This window comes from Zootoca vivipara, chromosome 1 (assembly GCF_963506605.1).
Source record: "Zootoca vivipara chromosome 1, rZooViv1.1, whole genome shotgun sequence".
Classification (NCBI taxonomy): domain Eukaryota; kingdom Metazoa; phylum Chordata; class Lepidosauria; order Squamata; family Lacertidae; genus Zootoca; species Zootoca vivipara.
In genome coordinates, this window is record NC_083276.1 from 101,929,712 (window position 1) to 101,952,411 (window position 22,700).

Consider the following 22,700-nt stretch of genomic DNA (forward strand, 5'->3'; position numbering starts at 1 on the left):
TATGGCTTTAAAAATTCTGGAAACTTTACTAATGCCCAAACAAAGCTCTAGAAATCACATTTATAACAACCTATAATGAGAAATTCTGTATTTTCTCTTTTTGGAGAAGCCAGCAGGTTGCATCACAGTGTCTTATCTACAAATAAGCACACTTTTTGTTAGCCTCTTTGCATACTATTTTTTTATTTCATAATAGGATTTTTGAGCAAGATGCTTCTGACAAGTGTGTCTAAACTAATCTTTGGAAGGATACTTATCTATATTTTTTCCCCTTTCAGATCTGTAGTTGAAAAATAAAGTAGCTCAGGCCAGGAAATGGAAGTTTTTTTCTAATATATTCTACACACATTTTGTTTGCTTTTGGCCTGTCATATGCTTGCTTAGGGAGACAAATCCGGAAAGCTAAAACCAAGTTATATAAATAGTAGTTGTGTTTAATACTGAAGCATTGAAGTGCAGTTTGATAACATTTTGCTGGCTAGATTGTAGATCAGGAGGGGGTTGCATTGGACCCTAAATTATGTAATCTCTGCAAGCACTAGTTTCTAGTGGCATGTTACCCATAGGCTTGTTACGATTGACTCACAAGATTCCATGATTATGAAAAACTACTAAAGCTTTGATATCAGCCATATGAATTTCAGAGTCTGGAAGGGTTTTGCTGAAGAATCCAGAAACTGTAGTCTGAAGAAACCTTATATACACACATCTAAGAACTAGAATCACCTAAAATAAAGTGTGGTACTAAATGATGTTCATTCACTTCTGCAATACCTTTATGATTATGATTATGAGATTATGAGATGAAGCTAATTTCATGGGGAGGCGGGGCTTCTGACTTCTAAAACCCTATTGTTTATATTATGAATACAACTGATCTATAAAGGAGAACTGAAGACAGCATTCTGCCAGAGGTATTTATGAATCAGCTCTGTGTCAAAGACCTTCAAATCATCATCACCTAAAGTGGACAGATGTGTTCTCTTCTGTGCCAGATTCTGAGCACTGGGTTATTACTTCTAGAGGCTCCTTATTGTTGGCTATGCAGTTTGTATAAATTGCCTAACTACAGCTATTTTTAAAAATCCAGTGATGCTCTCCACTGATGGAAGGCTCTTTGATCCAGCAGGCTTCATTAAGCTGAAAGGAGGAGGTGAATTTTGTGAATTGCCCCTTACTCCTGCAGTCCCCCAAGCTACCTACCACACAATGCCCCCATCCCACCTGAGCAGATTTATGGAGGAAAGTGGGGCAGTGAAATTGCCTCACCCCATTTTGCTAACTGAAGTTTCCACTGGATCAAAAGAGCCATCAGCAGAGATACAAATTGGTATCCTACGAAAACCTAGAATACCAACAGAAGTGAAAGATGACATAAGTGCACAAGATGCAGCAGTCATATCTGTCTGGCACTGGAAGAAAGCAGAGTGAAACACTCTTGCAGTGAAATGCAGATGGGAAGAACTGTCTATAATTGTGATGCTACTGACATAAACAGGTTCGCATCATTAGATAGAAAAGTTAAACTATCACCTGATTGCCTTACAATTGCCCAACAGGTTCTATCTTGCTCGTGGGTGATGCCTGAATGATTCTGCATCCTCACCAGTGTAACATCCGATAAGGAATATATGAGCACAATTTGTTAATTACTATTAATTCAGTTTGCATACTGCCCTTCGTCTGTAGATCTCGAGGCGCTTCACAATATAAAAATGCAAGATAAAAACACAAAATACATAATAACAAGAACAAAAAGCCCACAAACCTATAAACTCGTCTCCCACAAAGGATATCAGATTGACAAGGAACATTTTTGCCTGCCGCCTAAAGGTATGTAATGAAGAAGCCAGCCTCCTTGAAGAGGAAATTTTGCAAATGTACGGATGGGCATAGCTGTAGCACCACATCTTACATTGTAAGCATACGAGAAGAGTTAAAATGCTTGCACTCTTTCTACATTGCACACTGAGAGCCCATTGCAGAAAGATTGAGAAACAGCCCATAGTTGCCCTTGAAGTAGTATTACAGAGGTACATCCATAATCTTTAAAAATAAAATAAAGAAAGCTACCTAGTTGTCATATTGGGTAAATAAAGCAGTGTTGAGCTGCTTCCTTTTTCTTGACTAGGAAATGCAAGCATTTAAGCCATAAAAGGTTGGTGGCAAGAGGAAACTAAACCTAAAACAAAAAGGAGAGTCGGGTGTGAGAAGATCATCCCTGCACTACTTCTTGACTATGCTCTGTAGGCAAATGTTTTGAGGATTTCTGGATGGAGAGTTAGCAAAAACTATTGGTGAATTCTGGTGATGCCAGGGAACCATCATATCTGACTCTTGACAGGTGACACAGAAATAAGGTGGCAATTTGTCATATGGCAGTTGAGAAAAGCCCAAAAATAAAATAAAATTTAAACTTAGTAATCAAAAGCCCTCATAATGATGAATTGTAAGTTGGTACTTAAGTAAAGGGTAAAGGGCCCCCTGACCATCAGGTCCAGTCGTGTCCGACTCTGGGGTTGCGGCGCTCATCTCGCTCTATAGGCCGGGGGAGCTGGCGTTTGTCCGCAGACAGCTTCCGGGTCATGTGGCCAGCATGACAAAGCTGCTTCTGGCGAACCAGAGCAGCGCACGAAAACGCCGTTTACCTTCCCGCCGGAGCGGGATTCGAACCGCCGACCTTCTGATCAGCAAGCCCTAGACCCTGTGGTTTAACCCACAGCGCCACCTGGGTCCCAATTGTAAGTTGGTACTTACAATTACACAATTGTACAATTGGTACAATTACAATTATACAATTGGTACTTACAATTACACAGCGCAGGTGGCGCTGTGGGTTAAACCACAGAGCCAAGGCTTGCCAATCAGAAGGTCGGCAGTTCGAATCCCCGCAACAGGGTGAGCTCCCGTTGCTCAGTCCCTGCTCCTGCCAACCTAGCAGTTCGAAAGCATGTCAAGGTCCAAGTAGATAAATAGGTACCGCTATAGCGGGAAGGTAAACGGTGTTTCCGTGTGCTGCTCTGGTTTGCCAGAAGCGACTTAGCCATGCTGGCCACATGACCTGGAAGCTGTACGCCCACTCCCTCGGCCAATAACGCGAGATGAGCGCCCCAACCCCAGAGTCAGTCACGACTGGACCTAATCGTCAGGGATCCCTTTACCTTTACTTTACTAAGAATTTAAAAGCAAAAAGCAGCAGCATCTTGATGCATTTTGAGCGGGATAACTTTGCTGAAAGGTAAGGACAGGGTGCTGACCGGTAGCGGAGAGGAGACTGTAGCGTCACACAGTACCTTGTGTGAAGGTGACACTTGAAAACTTAACAGTGGCATAAAACATGTTTTTAAATGTTAACTACATGGATTTATAGTAATCTAAGCTATGCTGACTCAAAAAGAAAGGTCTTTTATAGTGTGTGTGTGAGAGAGAGATTATGTGGTTAGGAACACAGAGTCTGCCTTCCACAGAACTGGATCTTTCCAGGTCCATCTAGCATAGAATTGTCTACACTGAATGGCAGCAGTTCTCCAGAGTTTCAGACAGGGGACATTCCCAGCCCTATGTGCACATGCTGGGAAATGAACCTGGGACCTTCTGCATGTAAAGCAGATGTCCTAGCACCTCATCCGTGTTGAGACAGCATACCATGAGAAGATAGATTTACTAGGGCTATACGCCTGGAATTTCCCGGACATTGCTGGGATTCATCCATCGAAAATGACGTCCATGCAGTATTTTTGAAAAGCAACCCAAATGTCTGTGAAAACCTCTGGATGTATGGCAGCCCATATCAGAAATGTTTATTTTTGGGGGGCGATTTTGCCGGAAAAAGGGGGCGAAGCTCAACAACTTTGTCGTCCCCCCCCAAAAAAACACTCAACACAGCACAGTGAAATAAATCAAAACAGACATGATTGCAGGATTCTGATGTGTTGTTAGAAATTGCTCTTGGCCAGTATTTACAGACCAGAAGGTAAACATTTTCAACTTTGTAGAATTGCTTTTAAAATGTAATTTTAGCTTTTATATTGTAATGACGTGAAGTTTTGCAAAGAACCCAGTCCTATATTCCTGCATCAGCATTCACTTTTTAATTTATTGTGGCATACAGAAATATGATGGGTATTTAATTGGCAATAACTCATAAATATTTATTTCAGTACAACTAGGCTACTTATTTTTATCTTGCTCTTTAATATGTTTAAATAAAATTAAATACCTCAGAACTTTATGTAGCATTTATAATGACTCGTAGCTTCTCAACTTTTTTAAAAATAGGAAAACTTGAGAAATCAAGCACATAGTTATATATATGAATATAGAATATTTGTATATGAAAGGAGCTTGAGTTTCATCAATGAGGTTTTTATTATGAATTTATTCCATATTGCCCATATTGCTCTTCACATTGCCTGTCAAAAACAACCTTTTGCCAAATATTTCACCCATCTTTTATTTTCAAACAGTTATTCACAATGCATGGACCGCTCTATCCAAATTGTGCAGCTGATTTGTATTTTATATATATATATACACCTTTTTTCGGTCTTTAAAAAATTTACGGACATACAAATTACAAAAACACAAATCACATGCATTTCTAATACACATACATTTGACTTCCGCCCCCCCTTTTGTGGTTCCTTTTTAATTTTCATACTGCATTTTCCACATTACTCCATCTTTAAGTTATTCTTTAGTTTTTCTTAATAATATATTTAACTGCTTGTTTTACGTTAAACCTGCTAATGAGCGTATTTGCATACATGTGTTTTTCAAATATTTCACAATCTTTAATAATAATAAAATTTCTTCTTGTAAATCCAGAGCGGACCAGATTCGGACCCAATAAGCTCTGAAGTCGATGGGGAGGAAACAAATCTTCAGAAATACCATATACTTGAACTGGAAGCCAAAATGGCCATAACTTTATTGTTTGTTTGCTAGTTTCACATAAAGACATAAAATATTCAGACATGCTAGCCACTACAAGGGGGCTTAACCCTGCCAAATTTCTGGCAAACAGCTCAAAAGGGTTTTTATGCTAGGCACGTTTTAAGTTAGCTTTTTCAAGAAAGTTTTTTTAAAAAAGATTTTACTGAGCTGATGTATATAATATTGCACTGTGTGTGTCTTGCTTGTACACAGGCAGTGCGCAGTGTACTGGAGTGTACAATGTACTCACAACACACACACACACACACACACACACACACACACACACTGCAATGTATTGATAAAGACAGATACAGAAAACCTAGCATTCTATAAATAAAACTTATGTAAGAGCTAGAACCAGTTTTGGGTGGAGGGGCAGGAATACTAAGACACGAGGAAACAGACTTTCTTTTTTTTAAAAGGATGGGACTAGGATTAATTGGGAAAGGATAGGAAAAATATACGTCTGAATAGGGTGCTGTGAAGGAAACAAAACTCAAAAGACAGAGCTTACAAAATAGTTATGCATTCTAAGGACTTCACTCTGCCTCCTCCCAAGAATTTTGATTGGGGAGTGCTGGGTGGGGTAAGATTACAGATCCCCTCTCCCTATCCTGGCGTTTTTGTTATATGGTGATGTCATCATTGCAACAGTTTAGAGACGGTCTGTCTGGATTTCTGGGGGACTGTTTTGCACTACAAATAACAAATGGTACTATTTAGCGGGAAGAAACTCCAATGAAAATCCTCATTATTACATATTTTACATGGCTGTTTTTGTATATATTTTAAATTTTTATATATAGATGTTTTATGATGGCCTATATTTGCAATTCCTAATAAAGGTTTGGCAGAGTAAAAGCACTACAGATCAGTACAAATCAGGAAGACACAACCCACTCTGTGGTGATGGAGACTTCCTCGACCCAATCTGGATCAGGGTGCGGATCAGTTCAGAATTGAATCTGGTGCACGGCTCTAATTTGCAATAACCTGCACAGCCAAACATATCTTAAATATATAGCTCTTCCTGGAGGAATATATCTCCTCCCCCCATGAGTTCCTGCATTTTTTTTTGTGTGCGAGGGGAATCCCCTAGCATTGGAGTTTCACTAAGGGAAGAGGAGCAGTAGTCAGTAGGATATTTAGAAGTCATTCCCTTTGGGCCAAGTGATCAACTTGATAACTTCCTCAATACAGAAAGGCTTCCTCATAAAGCTGTTTCCTGCCCCAGAGAAGACAGAGAAATATTTTTGCTCTACTGAAGCTTAACAACAACAACACAGAACTCAGAGTATTGTTCTGATCCCATCCCACCAAACTCCCACTCTAGTGAAGCGCTCCAAGATCTCTTGGCAGAGTTGACTCATGCAAGTATCACAAGAAACCACCCAGCCCATTTTGTGTTTGCATTCTAATGATGGGCCAGCTCTTTAGTTACAGCCTGGGACCAGGTAACTAAATTGAAGCTAAATAATAATAAAAAATCCTTCCAGTAGCACCTTAGAGACCAACTAACTTTGTCATTGGTATGAGCTTTCGTATTGCATGCACACTTCTTCAGATACATGCATGCACACGAAAACTCATACCAATGACAAACTTAGTTGGTCTCTAAGGTGCTACTGGAAGGATTTTTGTTTGTTTCGACTACAGCAGACCAACACGGCTACCTACCTGTAACTAAATTGAAGCTGTTAAGGAGTATTATACCTCACCATATAATGGATTTAGATGGGGTGGGGATTCCGTTTCAAGGTCTTGCAACCCTAATTATTCCTTTGTTTTAGGCCCTGGAATGAGGGGTAGCAAGTACCAGGCAACTTCCTTTTTCCATTTTCTTTTTCCAGCATATCTCCCAAGCTGAGGGTTTTGCATGCATTGCTCTCTACTGCCAGCACACTTGTGAATAGCATGGATGCACAACCCCTGTACTCCATCAATTTTTTAAGAAAGGTTTCATAGCATATTGTGGGAGTCCATCACCTCTTGAATATGCATGAACATACTCTGAGACCTTGTTTTGTTATCTAGCACATCCACGTGCAGGATACTGGCTTTTCTTACAAGGGTAATGATATAATTAAACTAGTATTTAGTTAACTTTTGGTTACACATTGGTATCATGTTCAGTCAGTGACTCTCCTGATTGCAGTCAAGCAGAAACTTCTTAAGTGAAACAGAATACACTATTTTGTTCCCTAGGGGAAAAAATGTTTCCTGTTCCCTTTCATCAAAAGGCAATTGTTTTTGCAATTCTGGTATATCTTGTCAGAGCCGTTGTCAGATATTCTGCTCAGGAGACTTGGTTCCTATCAATACTGCACTACAAATATGGATTAAACTCAAACTTTTATACCTTTAGGCCTGTCTATCCCAAAGTCTCTTGTGGACTTGGGTTTTTTAAGGATTTCTTAAATATTGTATCAGAAATCCCTGGGCCCTCTCAAGGAGCTTTAGTTCCCTGGTTTCACTGGGAAGAAGAGTTCCTAGTTGCCAAAATAGAATGCTAATCACTAAATGGTTTTTTGGCTGTGAAAATAGAACAACTGCTCCAAAGTAACATCTATGCCTTAATGTTCCTTCAGTGGAAGGATTTCTGCTTCCACAATAGCGCAGCTTCCCTCGCACATCTTTTCTAGGGGTTTCCCCAGTCCTATGGAAAAGATTTGGACTGGGCGCAGGGTGAAGTCCTGTTGTGCAAGCATAATGGGTTAGCTGGGTTAGGATGGGTTGGTTACCATAGGTTAGGAACCATAATTCCATTATCAGGTTTAGGGATGACCAAAAAGGATACCATGACTGATGTGATTGAAACACATTCAGAAATCCAACAATATGTATTTCTCCTGCCTACCAGGGTGCCTAACACCATGTCTGTGTCAGAACGGAGCCTGGGGCAGATTTAAATGGGTATGAATAATCTATTTCATCCAAGAACCTAGGAAAATGAGTCACCACCAAAACTACTTTTCCCAGAGATTGAACATTTTAGACTGCTTGGTCTAAAATGTGTCGTGAAATCCAGAGAGGGTTTCTTCAGCCAGAGCCACCTTAAGACTGGATGAGACTACACCTTCCTCTATGGAGGCATTGACTGTTGACTGACTTGGTCAAGCCTCCTCTGGCTGCCTTAATGAATGGTGGTGCCTTAACTGCAGTGCTTAAATCACCATGGAGCTTAGACAAAACTTCCATGATGGCAAAACATTTTCTGCTTTACCACCATGGTATGCGTAAAAGTATTATAGATCCTATGGATGTATGTGCATGTTTGCTTGCTTTCTGAGATGAAGCTGCCCAACCCTTTCCAGATTCTCTTCCAAGGCAGGCCCACAAATGTGCTTTGCAGGAGGAGTCCAATAATAACATAATATTTCACATGCCTTTTGCATTGTTTTATTGGATTGAGAGCACTAGAAGAACTTTTATTTTCAGAATCCTGGCTTCATTAATCAAAATACAAAAAATATTGAAAAACAAAGTATGAAAAATTCTGTTTCACACGGAAACGACAGCAGTGCCTATATAACGCATATGTGTCTGCCAACAGCATTCTGTAAATAAGACCTAAGGCGTTTTTGCAATTTTTGCTTAAAGTGTGAAGAGCTTTACATCTGAGTTTAAATGTGGTAGTTGTGAGGCTTACTTGACAGTCTTGACCAAGTGATTACTTCTCAGTCTCGCCACCCTCAGTTTCTGTGGAATTAAAACGGGTAAAAGCCCATTTACCCTGCCTTGATCTTATTGGAGGAAGGATAGGATATAAATGTGACAAAGGTTTATAATATTTTCTGTACTGTGCAGAACTTACAACATGTAAATAGTGGGACTTTCAGAATGCTCCGTCAGTAAGCTTTAGATTTAGCTTCTAGTCTGCCTAGTCTTTTTCTTCTCACATTCTCAAGAGCCGTGCTTTTGCATACATGCGTATTTTATCTGTATATTTCCCATTATGTTTTTGATATGTAAAGCCACATGGTGGCAGTCTTGAGAATGGATTTTGTTCTGATTGCTAATCTGTCTTCCTTAACTTTCTACAATCTTATTATTAGAATTTAAGCCTACCTCATACTCTGACACTGTACTTGATATTTGCCCAAGAACAAAAACGACAATTAAAAACCCCACAAAAACCACAAATAAATAAATGGGCTTGTTGAGGCTGAGTTTTTAAGTAATGCTTTAATGCAAAATGTTTCTTATATAATCTTTCTCATATATTTACCATTATAGCGTTTGAAATAATTAATTACAAGTTCTAATTTTGTATTTAAATAACCCAGGTGGCTTGAATATGAGCTTCCTACAAAATGGTCCAGGATGCCCTATGCCAGGCATCCCCAAACTTCGGCCCTCCAGATGTTTTGGACTACAATTCCCATCATTCCTGACCACTGGTCCTCTTAGCTAGGGAACATGGGAGTTGTAGGCCAAAACATCTGGAGGGCCGCAGTTTGGGATGCCTGCCCTATGCAGTGGTTCTCTTTTGAAGGACAGAGAGTAGCCCTGCGGTAGTCTTGTTTATGCTAGGAGATGGCCCAAGGCTATCTCAGTAGTAGACTTGAAGTTGCAGAATATGTTCTTCAGTGCATCCCACTCGTGACTTTTAGAAAAATATGGAAGCACTTGTTTTTATTTATGTATTCAGTTGACATACTACCTAAAGTGTTCGGAAAGCGGTTGACAATAATGTAAGTATTAAATTGCATTGTGCAGCATTCATTCAATGTAACAAATAAAATCTGAAGAAAAGCCAACTTTCTGTTTCCACAAATTTGTTGTTTTCAGGTAGTTTAATACTGCTTTGAATACTTGTAACACGATTTAGTACTTTTGGTGGTTTTTTAATTATCCGTTTTGTGAGTCACTGTAAATAAGGCAGGAGATATGTTGATAACTCTTCCTTGTCTGAGTGTTGCAAACTCCAGCTGATATTTATGATTCATTATAGCATTTATCTTTCAATGTGCATTACTTTTTCCTTTCTTTCTCATTTGCAGGAAGGACAGGACCACCATCATCGACAGCTATAGCTGGCACCAGTCAACCTGCCATCACCAAGACCACATCCGTTCTTCAAGATGGTGTCATCGTCACAACTGCAGCCGGAAACCCACTACATAGCCAGCTCCCCCTTGGGAATGACTTTCCTTTTGTTGGTCATGAACATGCTCTGCATTTTCCACAGAACAGCACTTCAAACAACAACCTTCCGCACTCTTTGAATCCAAACCTCTTTAGTTCACTTCCTATCTCTTTGCCAGTGAATCAGCAGCACCTCCTAAACCAGAATCTATTAAATATACTGCAGCCTTCAGCAGGAGAAGGCAAGTCTGAGGTCACCCTCAATCCTTTAGGTATTCTCAACCCAAATGTAAATGCTGCTTTAGCTTTGCTCTCTGGTGATATGGATGGGCAGGTGCTGCAACCTGTTCATTTCCAGCTGCTAGCAGCTCTTCTACAGAACCAAGCCCAAACAGCTGCCATGTTCCCCTTAGCACCTTTCAATCTGTCCATCTCAGATCTGTTACAGCAACAGCAACACAACCCTGTACCTTCAGTAGCACAGATGACAGCCCCACCACCAGATCACTTGCTTAGCAGTCAGTCAGATACCAACAGAGCTGATACCCTGTTAACCAGTTCCCTGGGAAACCCTTTCCCAAGCTTTTCAGGCACAGACACTACTTCAAACCCCCTGCTCCTTCCAGCTGTCACTGGGGCCTCAGGATTAATGCCCTTGAATCCCCAGCTGCTGGGTGGTGTTCTGAACTCTACATCGGGCAACCCTGCTAATCATCCAGAGGTTTCCATAGCAACCTCCTCCCAGGCTACCACTACCACAGCCACTACATCATCAGCAGTGGCAGCACTGTCTGTCTCAACACTTGGTGGGACAGCAGTGGTGTCAATGGCAGAAACATTGCTGAGCATATCTAATAATGCTGGGAGTACATCTGGTTCAGCTAAACTCAACAGTAACTCTGTGGTGCCACAGCTACTTAACCCTCTACTGGGGACAGGTCTACTTGGTAAGTTAAATATTTTCACAGATTTTAAAAAAGGAAAAAAAAATGGTGGTGGGTGGGAACTTCTTTTTTCAAAACTCCATTTCATTGCACTTTCCCCCTAAAACGTTTATGCTATGTTAACTTGCTTAACCATTCCAGTGAAAGACTGCAAATATAATTGACAGACATTTTCAAACAGCATTTTTAAAACCCTATTATTTAGATAATATGATGCCATCAAAATTCAACCAACCAATTGGAATGGCTTTTACTTTTTTCAAATTTCGTAGATGCGTCTTTGGGATGCAACATTTTAAAATATATAGATATAGATATGTATATATTCAAGGCATCACAGGGTTAGTATGAGTAGCTGTGCAATAGATAAGCTTCCAAGTCCATCTGAATTAAAAAAAAATATCAATGTGTCCAATCCCTAGATTATGACGACACAGTATATATAAAGCACTCAGAGTACAGTCTTCCACAAGTTCAAGGCAATAGGCTGCCCTTCTAGCACTCTACACTTAAGTTCCCATGCTTCTTGGATGCTCATTTTTTGGTAGGAAACCAATGGTTTCTAAACAACTTGACAAACATCAATGGAAAGCTTAATTCCAGTTCACATGTTTAAATCTAAGAGAATAATATCCTAGATTTTCACATTTATTGGGAAGCCCTTCATTGGAACATGACTGTACAACAGTGATAGAAATGTGTGAATTGGGCCTGAGAGTCTGCCAAATTCTTGTTCTTCCTTTATGAATATCCCTCCCTGGTTGTGTTTGTGTGTGCGTGCGCTCAGTGAATTGCTGCTAATAAAACATAGAAGTATTATGCACAAGCATTTTTCTGATAAACACAGGCCTAACTTACTAAGAACTTGCAATAAAAAATGAATTCTGTGCCAGATTTGTTGCTTATTCATAATACTTGTGCATTTTGTGCCAAATTGCTTGTGTCTTCTAAGTGTATGCTGTAGCATTTCACAGGTGCCTGTAAAGTAGGCTGGTGTGCAAAGGATTGCACGCAGAGCTTCCACACACCTAGCAGGTTTTCTCACCTCCACGTAGTCCTCTATTTCTGTTGTATTGTAGCTTTTGACACAGTATAAAGTAGTGTGGTCAGAGAAGTAAATGGAGCAAGCCTCATGCAAATGTATGTGTGTATGGGGGCCCTTTGGATCCCATTCATAAAAATTAACCTTGCTTGCCTCAACTAAGTATTATGAGATTGTAGCTTCTAGTTTTCCTTAGCTGGTTACTGCTTTAAAAAAGGAAGTGTAAAAGTTTCATTCATTTGCAAAGGTCTTGTAAAAAATAAGTCACTTAAATGTAAACAGTCTCTATAATTTGTGCCGTTATTGGTTAACAAGGAATGTTAAACATTTAAATAGGATTTTTTTAAAAAGTTAACGAGAGTACTTAAATGATTGTTTAATAAGCTGTAGAATATGTTGCTATTCAAGAAACGCCAGGAAAGTTGCATTTAGTATATGCAAGGCAAATCCAGAGTTAGACTTCACTGTAAGCAAGACTGCTTTCTGCGAAAGAAATCCATACCTTGCATATTAGTTCCCTGAAATATTGATTCACTGAAGAGTTATGGGGGAGGGGGTTTATTCCACATCTTGTCACTAAGTGGTAAAATATGACCCATGTGTTACACCTTCAGAAAATTGTTGACTTAAATATCTATATGTTTGGAATTGCAGGTGACATGTCATCAATAAATACTACCCTTAATAATCATCAACTGACGCATCTACAGTCACTGTTCAACAACAATCAAATGTTTCCATCCAATCAGCAACAGCAGCTTCTTCAAGGCTATCAGAATCTCCAAGGCTTTCAAGGACAGCCCCCCATTCCTGGGCCACCTAACAACTCAAACCCTATGGCTTGTCTGTTCCAGAATTTCCAGGTAGAAGTTGGTTTGTTCTTTCAAGTTTTCCATGAAAAATAATACAAATTCCTATACTCCTTCAATAGTTTATTGGGGATTTTAAGCAATGTCTGTATGAAGTTAAATCATCCCATTTTATTATCTCAGTACTTTAACATCCGACGATTATGTTACATTGCGAACTGTTCACTTCTCATAAGTTACAAGGGAAAACTCTAGTGCTGCTCTTCAGGATGGCAATGGAAAAGTATTTCTCTGCAATTCTTGGACCTGGTGTTATATTTATTTATCAGTGTTTAAGTTTAGAAGACTTGCATTGTCTTAAGTATTCTGAAACAAATCCCTGTAAATGCATTTTTAAATATTTTCCCTGTCATGGCTATCTGCGTGCATATGTTTAGCTAAGCTTTGAAAATGACAGAAAATATCAGCAGCTACTAGATCATCAAAGAGAGCTACCTTGTGCAGTAACATCATTATAGTACTTCCAAACTCAAAAGCTGGATGAAAATTAATGCAGAGGGTAGAGAAGAAAAGCTTTTATTCTTTGAGTATAATAGCAAAATACATCATTTTGTTATTCTAGACAACTAAATATTTCCCTGTGTTTGCAAAAATCATGGCCTTCAGGGTGCTTTTTATCTTCTTCACATTGTGCTATGTGACTTTCTGTTGTTGTTGTTTGTTTTGTTTTGTTTTTTTGCTTTGTTAGACATGAATCATGCATATATTTAATGTTGGTAACTGTTTAATGTAGCCATGACAAATATTGCTAGCCTGCTTTTCTATACAGGCTTTGATAGATAATACTGGGGCGGGGGGAAGCTTAGATGCAGATTGTGAAAATATCATAGTACAGCCTACAGATGATGTAGATTTTTTAGGCTTAGTGAAGGCAAAAAAGGAGAAATTTTATTCACACAAGATAGGGGTATGATTAATTAAGAAGACACTTGTACTGGATAAAATATTGCAACTGGTCCTGGATGGGGATGCCCTTCCCTCGAAGAGCCAAGTTTGCCTGGGTCTTCCTCAGGTTTAGGTAGTGTCAGCATCAACCAACTTCAGCTAGATCAACAGTTACAACCCTATCTGGTGAAAGTAATCCTGGCCACAGTCATGCATGGACTGGTTATTTCCAGCCTACTGCAATGCTTTGTAAATAAGACTGCTGTTGAACAAAGTTTGGAATCTTCAGTAGGTACAGAAGGGCACTTGTGGAGTCTCATGCTTTGTGCACGTAATAGCTGTCCTGCATCAGCTGCATTGGTTGTCCCTTTGCTTCCAAGCTCAATTCAAAGTGCTGGTTGTAACTCCTTACAGTTTATTTTAAAGGGCTCCAAACACCAGGTTCTACAGGCCTCTCTAGCTACTCTCAGGAAATGCCCCCTCTCACCAGGCTTTGCCCTTTACTGATTTGCACGGCACATGCTTTTACTTTACTGTAATGAGTTGATGAAATCTGATAAAGCCTTTTGCTAGTCTGGAACTTCCTCTCCTGCTAACTTTGTTTGGCTCCCTCACTTCAGAATTATAAACAAGCCCTAAAGACTCTTTGATTTTCTAATCTTTGGATTGGTCTGTTGCTGGCTTTTATCAGTTTGAATTTTTGCTGCCGTTTAGCTATTCATATTCTATTGCGTTATTTTAATTTTTTTATTTTACGCTGCCTTGGGATGGCTTATTCTGAAAGACATTTGGTAGATAATGTAAATGAATACATATCCAAACAAATGTTTGGTAGCATGAGAGTGATACCTACAATAATACATATAGATTATACGGGCTTGAGTTCAACTGGATAGTAGATTGTGAACTTCGCACGTGTATGATAAAAGGATCTTCAAAGGAAACGTTTGCAGGGATGGTTAGATAAAGAGAAAATTGATCAATTTGGTGGAAAATGCAATAAACTCCATGCATGGGAACCAGGAAAACATCATCAAGGTATTCACTGAGGCTGCAATCTTGAGGGCAGATTTTGCACTTTAGATCCTATAGACTTAAACTGAATTTAAATAGCAGAAGCCAACTCCCCACCCTCCCAGGGGGGAGCAACAATAGCAGAAGTAGTATAATCATTGTCCTCCCACTTTTTAAAGTAAAAATAAGTAAATAAACTCCAAGGAAACTCACAAATCCAAAAGCATATTAAAACATGGAATAAAACAGAAGTTACATGAGCAAAACAGAAACATAAAATAATAACTTACTTGTAAAGTATAAAGCCAGACGTGCACAGCAGAACACAAGCAGAGCATTGCCTCAAGCTCAGCATGTTCTAAAGGCTCTCTGGAAAAAGTGCCAAGAGAAAGGAGGAGAGTTTCCCAAGAAGAGAGTTCCTTATGGCACTGCTGCCAAAAAGGCCCTATCCCAGGTAACCAGTAGGGACCGCAGACAGCAGAGGGCCTCTGAAGAAGATCTGAAAGTATGGGTAGGTTCAAGCAGAATTCCAAGGAGTGTACATGCTGTAGCATTTCCCAGGGACTGCAAGGGTGACTTCCTCATATGCAATGTGTTTCAGGGTAATTCAAGTCAAAGTAAGGAATCAAGAATAGAAAAAACTGAGGTTGAGCCTGTAGGATTGGAGGCCTTACCGAGGCATGTAGTTGTAATCTGCTAACAAGGGTATAAAAATACAGAACTTTTTAAGGCTAGCAGTTTAGCACTATTTGCTCCCCAGTAACATATTGTGGTACACCTGCTCCTGTTTGTGGTTTGCTGCAGGATTTGGAGACTGGGCAGTACCTTGATTAGGGAAAGGTATAGACTATATTTTATTTTTGTCCCTGTGTGTCTAACACCATGAAAAATGAATCTGCATCAATATGTATGATACATATAGTAGTTCTTCACGCATGCTTTTAGTTTTCGTCTTGAATGAAACCATAGTGACCTGAAATTGCTTTTAGAAACCTGATCTTATTTTCCCTCCTTCTGATTTTTAAAGGTGAGAATGCAAGAGGAGGCAGCTTTTCTGAACAAAAGAATGATCAGTCAAATGGGGATGCCACCAGTTCCCGAGAGTTCCAACACCCCTCTTCCTCCATTTCAAGATACAGTGTGCAACTTGCAGCAAAGGACAGAGCCGTCTGTAGGGCACCAGGCAAAAGACAGCCTCAGCCTACCAACCCCGGGAGATGGTTCAGTCGATGCTATCTACAAAGCAGTGGTAGATGCTGCAAGCAAGGGGATGCAAGTAGTTATCACCACCGCAGTGAACAGTACGACACAAATGAGCCCCATTCCAGCTCTGAGTGCCATGAGTGCCTTCACAGCCTCAATTGGTGACCCATTAAATCTTTCTAGTGCGGTCAGTGCAGTAATCCACGGAAGAAACGTTGGCATTTCTGATCATGAAGGTAGGGCAAGGAACACAAGGGGGGCACGAATATTGAAGAATTCAGAACATCTTAAAAATTCCAGTGAGGGGGAGGGCTTGGAATACTATAAAACAACAGGTTGCAACACACCCAAAAAACAATGGGAAGGGGAGCAAAGCCCTGGAGGGGAAATGAACAGATGGAAGTGTGAGGAATTTTTAGACCATCCATCCCATATCCACAGCAGCCCTTGCCACGAAAGACCTAATAATGTCTCCACACTGCCATTAGTTCAAGGCAAGCAGCATCCAATACTGTTACCCCAGCGAAATTGTCAAAGTGATAAGATGATGGAGGAGAACTTCAGGTATAGCAATTACAAAAGAACTATGATGAGTTTTAAAGAAAGACTAGAGAACACTGTGGAACGATGTGCACACATGAATGGAAACAGGCCTCAACAAAGCAGAGGTTTTGGAGAGTTGCTGAATGCTTCTAAACAAGACCTGGCAGTGGAGGAGCAGTCTCCAAGTTCCTCCAATAGCTTTGAAAATTCTCTAGTTAAAGACTACATCCATTATAATGGGGACTTTAATGCCAAAAGCATTAATGGGTGTGTGCCTAGTCCTTCAGATGCTAAAAGCATTAGTAGTGAAGATGACCTAAGGAATCCTGAATCCCCTTCTTCAAATGAGTTGCTACATTACAGGCCAAGGACGTTTAACGTTGGGGACTTGGTCTGGGGCCAAATAAAAGGACTGACTTCATGGCCTGGTAAACTAGTAAGAGAAGATGATATTCACAACTCATGTCAACAAAGCACTGAGGATGGGAAGGTATATTTATACATGCATATATTTTACCTTATTAGTAACAAATGTGTCTCTTACACAATATTTTAATGTCTCTGTTGCTTTTTGGAAATATATTATTGCTTATACCTTTTAATGTGCTGATAGAGTTTTCATTCTTATTTTATGATTACAATTGTAAAGGCGCAGGGTTGCTTTTCTCTCCTACTTGTGAACCTTACAGATAGCTTAGGGAAATGACCAGTTTACTTTTAAAAAATACACAAAATGTATTTTGACAATTTACACTGTCAATGCCTTTTAAATATGAATTTATAATAGATTTATTTAATCCCCCAAAGTAGTAAAAAATTGTAGACAATTCACATTTATTATAATGCATGGTAATTTAAAGGTAGGGACGCAGGTGGCGCTGTGGTCTAAACCATAGGGCCTAGGGTTTACCGACCAGAAGGTCAGCGGTTCGAATCTCCGTGACGGGGTGAGCTCCCATTGCTCGGTCCCTGCTCTTGCCCACCTAGCAGTTCGAAAGCACATCAAATTGCAAGTAGATAAATAGGTACTGCTCCAGGGGGAAGTTAAATGGTGTTTCCGTGCGCTGCTCTGGTTCGCCAGAAGCGGCTTTGTCATGATGGCCACAGCACCCGGAAGCTGTCTGCGGACAAACGCCGGCTCCCTCGGCCAGTAAAGCGAGATCCATAACCCCAGAGTTGTCCGCAACTGGACTTAACAGACAGGGGTCCCTTTACCTTTTGATTTAAAGGTAGTTACTATCAACTTTATTATTGTTGCTGGTCTGCAGGGGGGGGGGTTAAGCAAAAATGCCTGAATATAAGCCGTTCCATTCCTCGCTGCTCCTGGCTGCATACCTTTATACCAAGAGGTAATTCCAGGAAGTTCATTGTAATTTTAGGACATTCTGTGCATTTATTGTTTTTCAAATAATTTTTTGGAGGAGAATCATATCAGTTCAGATCCCGGAGGTCTTTCCAATAGAAATATGCAATAAACATATTTTTAGTAAAGGGAAATAAAACTAAATGTTATTAGAGATAGTGCTAAGGAAATTTCTTAAAAAAACAAAACACCATTGATAACTTTGACTTTCATTGACAATTGTAGCGTACATTTTATATTCTTTGTAAACTGCTTGAGTTTTTATTTACAATGAAGCAGTATACAAATTCAGATTAATAAATAAAATAATTTTAATATTGGCCAGGAACTCTAGAACAGTTCGCTGCATGTATGTTCATCATGATGACCTGTATTAAATGATGACATCACTTGTGAATTATAAATTGGCTGTCGTAAGTTAATTTCCAGAGCAAGAAAACGGGATTCTATGCCAGCTATGAGCATCTTTGGAAACTTTTAGATCTTGAGTCAAGAAGCTGCTATCCCTGTACTTCTCATCAAAGGACTATTTAACTCTATATGAGATTAGATATAAGTACTATGCTCTGAAGAACCTTTTTTCAGGGATTCAAAAATTGTCATAATTCAAGATTTACTTGCTTTGCTTTACTTTACTTTAATGCAAAATGAATTAGTACCCCAGATTCATATCTTCAGATAATCTCTTCAGTATGATCGTTCTATGCTGAGCTTTAATATAGCTGATATTATATCTGCTCTGATTAACTTCAGATAGGCAATACTAACATCAGTATGGGATCCACAGTTATAGATTCCATACAGTGGGGGCACTGCTAGAGTGACAGCATTATGGTGTTGATCAGCAAATGCCTATATTTACCCTTTTGGAGTCCTCAGATCAGTTTAAAAGGATATGGAATACCAAATGCTCTACCACTGCCATATCACAAATGCTGTGATACATACTGATGTAAAGTTAATCGGCCACTCCAAGTGCTTCTATAGTGCAAACGTTCAGGATAAAGACTTTAGGTTTCAGTCCTAATGCTCAATGAAGCTCATAGCAGGAGTTTTGTTGTTGTAATGGTTCAGTTGACTTTAAGCATTCATACAATGTATAAATTAGCTATTATTGATACAAAAAGATAATTGTCTATTTAAGTGTGTGTATGTGTTTTGTTTAAAAGAAAAAACACAAAAGATGCAACAATGAAGATAAAATAATAGAATTTATTTCAGATTTTAAATGTTAATTTCATTGATTGGGTTGGTGAAATGAACTGTGAAGTTCTCTAATACCATCTGAAAAACAAAGTTATCCACACATAATAATTGTAATGTCATTTGTACATACGGCTGCACAAAACAAAGAAATCATGCTTTTACAAAGTTCAATTAGAAACGGAATTGACTTGAGCCATCTGGTGCTGAAATCTATAATTTTTATTCCTTATTTCACAACAGCTGAACTCTCTTTAGTGTTGCCCAATTTGTAGTTTTTGTTGTTAATTACAGTGGACTAAATTGTATAGTGGAATATTGGTACCAAAACAAAATGTGTTGCTTTAATAATCAATGATACTAAGATTAAGCATAATTGTTTTACAAACCACCTCATTCACTTGCTATTTAAATTGTGTAGACAGCTAAATCTTATCCAGGACTTTAGCAGATACGGTGCAAACCTTGATTGTTTCCACTAAAGTTAAAGTAACATTAAAACTGAGTCAAGGCAGTTGGGACTTCAGTTGCGCTAACCCTAAACTCTTTGATGATGTTGCAATAAGTGCCATGGTTAATCTTTTCCTTCCATCCTGCTTTGAAAAATGCCCTTTTATAATTTTCCTGTGTGACTTTGGGACTTTTTGCCAAAAACCAGCACAAAATTAGGCAGTTGCTACTATTCCTGCTGCCACCACTACCCTAATGTAACATATATCACAAGAGCTGTAAGCCAAGATGTTCTCTTGTGTTTGAGCTAGCCCTTGGCTCTTATGTAGTGCGGGACCCAGATGAAAGAAATGTTGTTACTAATATGAATTTTTAAACGTTCATGTGTAGATTTGGCACTTAAAAATTGCGAAATCATCCACATACGGAACAGATTCTTAATATGTAAATATAGATATGCAAGGGGTTTTATATGTGACTTATTACCTGTGAGTAATGTTTTTTGCATATGTGCCACTTGGTTTGCATTCTATAGGGCAACATTGGTAAAGGACACTTTTACTGTGACTGTATTGTTCTCCTTCAAGAAGCCCAGAAGAACTATAGAATTGTATTATATAGAATTGTAGAGTCGGAAGGTATCACAAGGGTCATCTAGTCCAGTCCCATGCAATTCAGGAATCCTTTTGCCCAGCATGGGGCTCGAACCCACAACCCTGAGATTAAGAGTCTCATGTTCTACTGAATGAGGCCTTCCTTGCTATCCATGCCACATGGACTTTAGTCAGAGTTGAAGCTTATTATTTTTGTTTGTATAATGTATCTCTGTTGTTGCCTTGAATAACTGAGTTTAAAAAGCAGGTGAATGTTATGGAGATGGAAACCTATATGATCATAGACTGTAAGGCTGTGTGTCTATCTGCAAATCATTATTTAATAACTGGATGCCTGAGTGAAGAATAGTTATCTTCACCTGCTCTCACACAAATGACCAGCAAGTGGTAAATATAGTTAAGAACCATGATACAAAGTTGTAAGAAAACTCTGAAAACCCTGAAAATGACTGACTTGGTGTTCATGTCTTTACTCAGGTGGAGCCTGATAAGTTGAAGACACTAACAGAAGGTCTAGAAGCCTACAACCATGTCAGAAAGAGGAATAGAAAGTAAGTATTTTATATATACATGAAGAGTGGATTTCAGCATAGCACTAAGTCAGTGCCGAATGAAATGTTCTCCCACCTAGTGCACCCACTAATCCTGTCCTAGAGGTTTTTCCCCAACCTCCAGAGCAGATTTGGAGGGGGGTGTAGGTCACACGTGGGGAGACGGAAAAGGGCAAGTCTTATTGCGCAAACAGAAATTCTTGCACTAATAGGATGGATTCACTTTATCTTAGAGCTAAATGATTCTCTTTACAAAGACTGAAGTTAATTTGAAAAAAGCATTGTAGTTTGTGGTGTTCTTACAGCTTCCATATGCATGCACACACCCCAATTAGGAGTCAGTTGGGCTTGGAAGAAGACAAGTCATCGCCTCTTTGCCCATCTTCCTTATCTTCTCTTCCCCCACCCCCCAACTCAGTCACTAGCCAATCTGAGCTGGGGAAGTTCCTTCCTAATCCCAAAAATGGCAATTAGCCAAGCCCATCCATAGAGCTTGCCAGAGATCATGAAATTAACATGCTCCCTGATGAGCTAACAAGCTGATTAGTGTATCCCGTTAGTAATTACCACACTGAAAAATAGACCACAGCTTTAAAGCCACTATGCATCTTGTGGGGGGGGGGGAACGATACACCTTAACAGATTAAAAAGCAATGAGCAGGTGAGCAATTAAGTGAGCAGCCTGCAGAGAGGGCACATCAGTCAGAGGAGAAGCAATTAACACCCTTTTTAGTTTAGCTAAGCACAAACACCCCCTTTCAAATGTAGCACCACACAAGCAGCTAGGCAGGCGGTGGGGGAAGAGAGCCGAGACATTTATTTGAACACATGCAGTAATTAGACAAGAGGTACACCAAAATAAAATTTAGGCCACACAAATATGTTGTTTGTATAAGGATAATATTTGAAGTGAAGCAAATTTTAGTTTTGGCTCTTTTAGCATCAGTTCTGCATACATTGTATAGGACACAAAGGAAAGTACTATATCTGCACTAATACAAAAAACCGAATAACTGCTACCACTTCTAACTTCTGTCAGTATTACTGTTTGCCTGTTACTGTAACGTTATAGTAAAATGATTTATATTTGTTAACTCCAGGGTACCTTAGGAAGCCTTTTATAAATAAAATTCACTATTTGAATTTTGTTTCATCTAATCTTTTCTTATATCTATTAAATTCAAGGCAATCGCTTCCCCACATTCACAGGCAACCATTGCCAGGTAGGGCTTGCACCACAGGAAAATAGTTCTCTCCCACACAGGAGGGAGAGGGAAGCTTACTGTGCATTCTGGTAACAGAAGGGGCTGTTGAACTATATCAGAAGGAGCTTTTTGACTGGGCCATGCTTTTACGCCAGCCACACACACTACTTCTTCTTTTAAAAAAAATTTAAACAATTTATTAATTATTTCACAAACAATACATTCTCTCATAACATATTATCATTCATATTATACATTTCTCCCTTTTATCCAATCACCATAACCCACCACCCTTCACCCCTCTGACTTTCCTCTGTCACTATTCCGACTTCCATCATAAAATATTATATCAATATTGTGCATTCTGTTACTCTGTACCTTCCTATTAATTCCTTTGACTCTTCATCTAATATATATCTTATATCCCTTCATATCTCTTAATCTAAGCATGTTAGCACTTCTTTCTTCAAGCAATGTTTCTCCATATATTCCTCATAGCATTTCCATTCGTCCCTCAATTTTTGATTTGATTGATTTCTTATTACTGCTGTTAACTTTGCCATTAACAAATACTCATTTAATTTGCATATCCACTCTTGTTGGGACCTTTTTTGTTTCCCACTTAGCTGCCATTATTATTCTGGCGGCTGTGCTGCCATACAGAAATACAGCCACACACACTTCTTGCCTGCACCTTATCTCATGATGTGAGATATTTTCCTTGTAGGGAGAGATGAACAATGCCTTGCTTTTAGTTTTGATCTCATTGCAGGTTTCTCTAGAATCAT

At 39.3% G+C, this 22,700-nt stretch overlaps 1 protein-coding gene across 7 annotated transcripts in view; it reads left to right on the forward strand.

The window, feature by feature from the left end:
• MBD5 (methyl-CpG binding domain protein 5) overlaps positions 1–22,700 on the forward strand; it is a 100,079-nt gene that overhangs the window by 72,372 nt on the left and 5,007 nt on the right. For 5 of the 7 annotated variants that reach the window (XM_060279649.1, XM_060279646.1, XM_060279641.1 and 2 more), the window contains 4 exons: positions 9,942–10,973; positions 12,667–12,875; positions 15,808–17,016; positions 20,634–20,707. In XM_060279649.1, the coding sequence (XP_060135632.1) occupies positions 9,942–10,973; positions 12,667–12,875; positions 15,808–17,016; positions 20,634–20,707 (2,524 nt within the window). The remainder of the gene's footprint in view (positions 1–9,941; positions 10,974–12,666; positions 12,876–15,807; positions 17,017–20,633; positions 20,708–22,700) is intronic. The other 2 variants (XM_060279656.1, XM_060279662.1) reach the window with 2 other exon arrangements.